We start from the raw sequence: 7533 nt of genomic DNA on the forward strand, positions 1-7533 counted from the left end.
GGCTCCATGTCTTTTTGTCCATTTGTTGCATAAGATTACTGACAACTTGTGCAGCAGGTTTTTTCTAGTTAAAAACTCCTGTTAGAAGTGCCTTTGGGGATATGTTTGGACATGAAAATGGACTTATATATTCACAGGTTAACATTATTGCATGGCATACCACTTAATTGTTTCTTGTAGATTGGCAGTGTGCTATAAAACGTCCATCAAATGTCAAGTCTCAATCCGTAGATAGTCTCTAATAAGCACCAGGTGCTCTCATGTATAAAAGCAAATAAACACCCGGCGGTAATAATGACGTTTAACTCAATATCCAGCGCGCAGTCGTTGTGGCACCAGGGGGTGTTCACTCCTCTGTCTCCACACACACACACACACACAGAAATAGGGATGATGGTTTTTGGTGGTGCCTGTGGCGATTAGGTCAAGGGTCATCCATCTATCAGGTCCTTATTACTGCACAGAGCGGCAGACATCCTCTCACTGGGTGGAGTCCGCTAAACCAAACAAGCCCTGTGAGGCCTTAACGGGCCTGGAGGTCAGGGGGACTGTGGGAACCCATGTTGAGAAGAGTAATAGGACCTCCACGAGCCAAACGGTGAGCTGGATCCTGAGCGGTTCCTAGGGTGGTTCACAGATAGAGAGAGAATGATGGAGGGAGAGCAAAGGGGGAAGGGAACAGAGGTAAAGAATGATGTGAGGGGCGTAACGTGATGGGGGGAAAGCGATCTGTTTCACGAGCCATTACAGTTGTCACCTTTTTTTAAATCATTTTTATTTTTTGCTGAATCCTGACTTTTGTTTCATGCTATTGGGCGGGACGCCCGGCACATGTTCTACACTCCTCAGTCGGGGAGGATGAAGGATGAACATTTAATTTGGAGGGTTAATGCTGAGTAACTGAAGGTTGATAAGTACCAGGGGCTGCAATAGAAGGGAGGATTTGGGAGGGAAGCAGCTGCATATGATAAACCCCAGAGGCAGGAGACTGGCTGGTGCCCAAAACGCAATGTAATAATCTAATCAGCTTAACAGGACCACTTTGATGATACTTGCCCCTGAAGAGAAAGATTGTGGGTGGGTGTGCATGTGCGCGTGCGTGTGCATGTATGAGTACATGCAAGCCAAATAATACATCCAACATGTAAAGTGATATTCCAGGGAAAACATTAATAAATCATCTATGGAAACACAACTATATAGACTAATATAACTTTACAGCGTATTGTAAATACATTTGGACATTTTGCAAACCACTGCACGGAATGAGCAGAATCTACAGTTTAAGTGTACATTTTAAGAGAAAAACTATGATGGATGGTAATGCAAATGATAGATTGCAAGTTTCGCCGCCTCATTGGCAGCCACATATTGCTGTAATTATGTGCACATTATTGGATGTATTCCTGTACCACAATGGCTGATTCTGGGAACATGGCAAGATGAAGTTACAGGATCGTTTTTGCATGGTGGACAGTGTGACAGGGATGGGTGAACAGTATCCATTATTAATGTCCAGTCATTATAGGCTTTATAAAGCAGGACATTAAAGCACACAGAGACTTTACAGTTCAAGCTATTCTGATAGACTTTTATTTCCCTCCCAGACAGGTGTGGTTGTCTATGTGTTAGGTAACTCCAGAAGCTAAGCCACAAATGCCTTGAATTTGGCATATGTGAGAATATTACATAACACATCACTAGTTATCTCAGAACTGCCTTTTTACGGCTCCTTTTACCAATGTTTCCTCCCGCTGTCTTCCCCAGTGAGTGGCCCCCCCTCCCTGACGCCGAAGCTCTTCAGCACACGCGGCTCCAACATCACCCTGCCCTGCCGGCTCCATGAGGACTCGGCCATGATCGGCTTCATGGGCCTGAGGGTGAAGTGGACCAAGGTGATGGACGACGACACCGAGGAGGACGTCTACGTCTCCATGGGATTCCACAAGAAGAGCTTCGGGGGCTACAATGGGCGCATCCGCCTGGTGGAGGCCGACAACAAGGACGCTTCACTGATGATCAACGACATCGCCCTGAGCGACATGGGGACCTACCGCTGCGAGATCATCACCGGCATGGAAGACAGCATCCAGGAGGTCACCTTGGAGGTGCAGGGTAGTGTTGACTCCACCGATGGTAGGTATTTTCTTTTGATCTCTCCTCAGCTCATTGAGGGGCGTCGCCTCATCTCCTGTCATCTCATCCCATCCCATCAATTCACATAGTGTACATCACTCTGGATAAGCAGTAAATCAATATCAATAACTTATGTAAATGTATACTGTATATATACTGTACATATATGTACATGTATAATATTGTTTACTTTCAACTGTCGTTTAATGTGTATTTATGTCTCTCCGCTCATGCAGCCGGCTGCTGTCTGGTAGTAATGAGTGTTTGAAAAGCCACCAGAGAATCTTTTCAAAGGGCTTTTCAGTCCTTCAAAATCAAAACATCAACATCCTTTTAATTGATTTCTTATTGAAAGACAAAGGACAAAAGACCAAACAGCTTGTGTTAATTCACCCAGGCTATTGTAATGATTTGGTTGTAAAACAAAACACATTTCCCATCTCCTCGAATCCATTCATAACACCAAACATGTGCCTCGTCATATTTGCATAAATCTTAAAAGTCCCGTCCTTCCTTTTTAATATGTGGCACACAATAAAGGGCTGTTTCCCATCAGGTCTATTAATCTATTCATCCCATGTTCATGAATCACTTCAGCATGGCGGTATTATTCAGCACAATATGACCGCCACCGCCAAGGTTACCTTGAGGGTTTTTCACATGTGCAAAGGATTAATTTGGGTGGAGGCCGGACACGCACATGTAACATTAGGACAGGAAGGTTTGGGCTTAACAACGCTGGCTCTGGGAAGATCAGTTAGAGAAAAATGATGATGCCTGTGGTACCATCATTATTACAGTATAATAATGAAAACACTGTCTCAGACATAGAAGTTACAACGTCAGAGCTATAGGTAAGCTATAGTGTATTTCTCTTCTCATGGGTATTCAAAAGTTTCACTCTAATGACCTGAGACAGTATTTTTCCCAAAAAGTTAAAAGAAAATGATGTATTGAAGTGTACTAATTATTATTTGAAACCCCTTCATGGCATCTTACTGTGGTATTATAGTCAAGCAGTTCAGACAGTTTGTCAAGTAGCTTGTTTGGAATTTGGAACATTCAGGTGTTTAACACGTAGCTTGCATGAGATGGGCTCCTCCTTCCCCGCTGAGGGCCAGACAGCCACGAAATGAGGCAGTTAGCAAAGTCTAGCCTCTCTGGAGACAACCACTCCTTTAGCACTCGACATGTAGCAAGCCGCTGGACCTGAAAGACTAATAGGCTTACACTCACTAACATAAAAGTCTGGATATCCTATGCCAGCCTCCCCGGAGAGGCTGGACCAGTCTATACTCGGAGACCACACACATTCTCCATTCCCCTGGAAGCCTGACTAGCTATAAATCAGTATTGGGATGAGATGAGTGTATAGAAAAGAAACCCATGGATGCTCAAGTATGTGAGAGATCGAACGAAACCTAAAGTAGTGCCACTATTTTAATTGGAAGACAGGACTTGACAACTTAAGATGCACTGTGCCATTTGATTGCGTTGTTTGTATAAAATGTTGTAGTTCTCTGTATTAAAACTGGTTACTCAAATGCAATACTCATGGAATGGTTGTAAGGATACATAAATAATAATAATAATAATAATAATAATAATAATAATAATAATAATAATAATAATAATAATAATAATAATAATAATAATAATAATAATAATAATAATAATAATAATAATAATAATAATAATAATAATAATAATAATAATAATAATAATAATAATAATAATAATAATAATAATAATAATAATAATAATAATAATAATAATAATAATAATAATAATAATAATAATAATAATAATAATAATAATAATAATAATAATAATAATAATAATAATAAGCAAAAGAACAATATTTTTAAGACAACCAGTTACTTATTTTTTCTGATTGGAGCTCCTTTTCCGACTTATGATATATTATATTTTGATTATATCTAACAAGTGTTCCTCTGTCCCTACAAGGCGTTGTGTTCCCTTACTCCCCCCGTCTGGGCCGCTACAACCTGAACTTCCACGATGCCGAGAAGGCCTGTGTGGGTCAGGATTCCGACGTTGCCTCCTTTGACCAGCTCTACGAGGCCTGGAGGGGCGGTCTGGACTGGTGCAACGCTGGCTGGCTGAACGACGGCTCCGTGCAGTACCCCATCACCAACCCCAGAGAGCCATGTGGTGGCACTAGCTCTGGAGCTGGCCTCAGGACCTACGGCCAGCGTGACAAGACCAAGAGCCGCTACGACGTCTTCTGCTACACTTCTGAACTCAAGGGTACGTTTCCTGGAGTGAAACCCCCGGGTCACATAGCGTGGCAATAGATGATGGTATTCGAGCAGTAAAGCTTGACGGTCATGGTCAATTTACTGTCCAGTTTCAAATATGTGTGTATAGCTTGGCTATGTAGAGGGAAATAAAACACGTTAACACACAATGTACACATTTGCTTGCCTCATTGTATCAAATACCATCTGAAAGTTGGACACCACAAGGCTAACACAATCCAAGAATAATATATTAAAATACCCAACTTTTTTTTTTGCCTCAGGTCGTTTCTATTGGCTGGTGCAGCCTGACAGGCTGACCTTTGACGAGGCTGTACAGGCTTGCCTGGAAGACGGAGCTGAGATTGCCAAGGTGGGCCAGGTATATGCTGCCTGGAAGCTGCATGGCTACGACCGCTGTGATGCTGGCTGGCTGGCTGACGGCAGTGTCCGCTACCCCATCTCCACCCCCCGCAAGAACTGCAGCCCCACAGAGGCTGCAGTGCGCTTTTTGGGTTTCCCTGACAAGAAGCAAAAGCTTTATGGTGTCTACTGCTTCAAGCCTCAACAGTGATAGGCCAGGTTTAGTCACAGTCAAGTCATAACCACCAAAGAGCAACAACCGCCACCACCACCACCACCACCACCACCACCACCACAACAACAACAACAATAAAACTAAGACATACATTGGAACTTAACTAGTATGAGCTCATTGCGTTTCTGAAACTGTGATAACCTTTAAAAAAGAAATCTGTAAAAGCTCATTTTCATACTGCAGTGATCAACATTTTGTTATTGTAGCTGTTTTTCCTGTTATCAAGCATTCATTTTTCACAGACTGTTGGTGAAACATCAACATAGCACTAAAGTATAACATTGTGACAGAGACAAGGACTTGATGGTTGAGAAACATCCTCCAGGTTTGGTTTGTCCACAGAGAGATTGGACGTGTGAAGTGAGAGTTTCTTTTTTAGAGCAGTTACGGTATGTTACTGCACACATAACAAATAGCTTTTAAATCTGATAAAAAATTTAATAATGGTATATGATAGCCTACATTAAACAAGCATCAGCTCTAACAAAGAGAGTGATGTGACCTCATGTGAGAGTGACCTTTCAGGTGTAAGTATTTTGGAATCTTTTCTCAGAATTCCATCTCTGCATTCTAAATTGTCATAGCTTTCAGGGGCCAGTAGCCACTGTGACAACCTTAAAATGTCCAGTTCTCAAAATGCTAATCTCATGTGAACTTGTACACCTGAAAGGGATCAGTTGGTTCTTAGCATAGCTGTCATTGTTTAGGATAGAAAGATGTTACCCTGCAGTATGTGTTACTTTAACTGGACTTTTCTCTCTTCAACATTGATCTTTATTTCCAACTCCTAAACAACAGGAGAGCTTTTCAACCTTATGAACTGTGATCAAATCTCTTCCATTCTGTTTAACGAAAAGATGAATGTAAATGTCTTGGACTGTCACCCATTCAACATTAATAGCTATAGCTAGAGTTAAATCAATTGATAATCAAAAGCTACACAAAGCGTTTTTACTATTGTAATAATTTTTTTTTTTTCGTAAATGTTTTTTCTAATAGTGTTTGTCACTAATTGTTGCAACTTTTGTATTTTTTTTATTGCTGATTTTTGGATCTATTTTTTAAGAAAATTTTGTCCCTTGATCAAAGCTTTACCGTTCAAGGTAATCATTATTGTCCCTGCAATATCTGAGGAAATATAGGTCATATCATTCCTGCTAAATCCTATCGAGTGCAGACAAAGTTAGCAACATAATTAAATTCCCCATGGCCCCACGAAACAGCCAAAATGTGCACCCTGATTGCATTAGAGTCGGAGCAATTCCTTTTCCGACTGAGAGGAAACCTGATATTGGCTATTGAAGTGGCGGGAGCAGATGTAGCTTATGTGTGTGTGCAACACTGAACCTGTGTCCAGGGTAAGATCCACGTGGGCAGACCGTATGGGTTTCAGAGGTGGTTTCAGTTGATTACACAGTGCTGCTGAGGTTACGACCTGCAAACAAGGAGATTACACGGGCACTCTGTCCACAAGACCCAATTCATAGTGGACTAGTGTGCACTGACACGGCCCGACATGTTTGGGTGGTCCATTCAATCAACGTTCCTAAGGCACAGCATCCTCTCACAAAATTCTTCTATTGATGCTCACACAATGCTCACTAAACGCAGGGTCTGACCTAGTCTTCTTCTTTGGTAAGGAGAACACAGACTCAAAGAGAGACAAGTCAACATAAAATTGTCATGAATTACTACTAGTAGGTTCCTGTGGACACAAAATTAGCATACTTGGACATACAGTACAAGGCTACCAGATAAGGGTGTGCAAATGTAAGCCACAACCACTAGCCCTTGCAAAGGCAATTTTGGCTCATAAGAATAAAATGCCTGTGGTCATCATGCTGTCCTATTGTGTTCCATACCCTTCGTTTATATACTTTGTCTCATACCTGGCACTGGCATACTCAATGCATATGTTTACTGCAGGTCACATGTGCTCATTTGGTGACACATTGTTTACTAAAAGCTAAAACTAAAACACAAAATCATGTTGATATCACATTTGTATGCACAGAAAACTCAGTGAAGGTATTTTCTTTTTGTATCATAATGCCATGTACCTTTTTGAACAAAATTACAGAACCGAAAATAAAGACCTTGTTTAAAATAAACTGTTGAGACTGTGGCTTTATTTCAAGATTTGCAATAACGCATGTTTCCATTTCCACTGGAGTCAAGTAGTCAGCGTGTATTATGCCTGGGGTTTAAGCAGCTGTATTTTAAGTTGGCAGATGAAGGGCAATGTCTCATGGCATGAAGTCATGTTTCCATTACCAAGAGTAGTAAACCCGCAGGATTACTTACTTTAGTTTTCTACCTTCTTTGCGTTTTACAAGTCAAATACCATCACACCAAATTAAAGAATGGGAACCAAACCCCTGTAGTAACAGTTGGTACGTGTTGGTATACATGGGCTTGGGATTAAACAAAAAGCACCTTATCAACCTTTTTCCTAGCATTATTATGATAGCAATCAAGCTTTATGAATACAATCATATATATCCCTAACCACCCCTTCCTCGTCAATTTGAAAAGAAA

General features: G+C 41.2%; 1 protein-coding gene across 1 annotated transcript in view; it reads left to right on the forward strand.

Moving 5' to 3' along the window:
• hapln1a (hyaluronan and proteoglycan link protein 1a) overlaps positions 1-7106 on the forward strand; it is a 12513-nt gene extending 5407 nt beyond the window's left edge. Inside the window, exons 2-4 of the mRNA XM_084321786.1 lie at positions 1768-2136; positions 4105-4407; positions 4682-7106. Coding sequence (XP_084177912.1) covers positions 1768-2136; positions 4105-4407; positions 4682-4971 — 962 coding nt within the window. The 3' untranslated portion in view covers positions 4972-7106. The remainder of the gene's footprint in view (positions 1-1767; positions 2137-4104; positions 4408-4681) is intronic.
• The last annotated feature ends 427 nt before the right edge of the window (positions 7107-7533 follow it).

Source organism: Notolepis coatsorum (assembly GCF_963971535.1).
Source record: "Notolepis coatsorum genome assembly, chromosome: 1".
Taxonomy (NCBI): Eukaryota; Metazoa; Chordata; class Actinopteri; order Aulopiformes; family Paralepididae; genus Notolepis; species Notolepis coatsorum.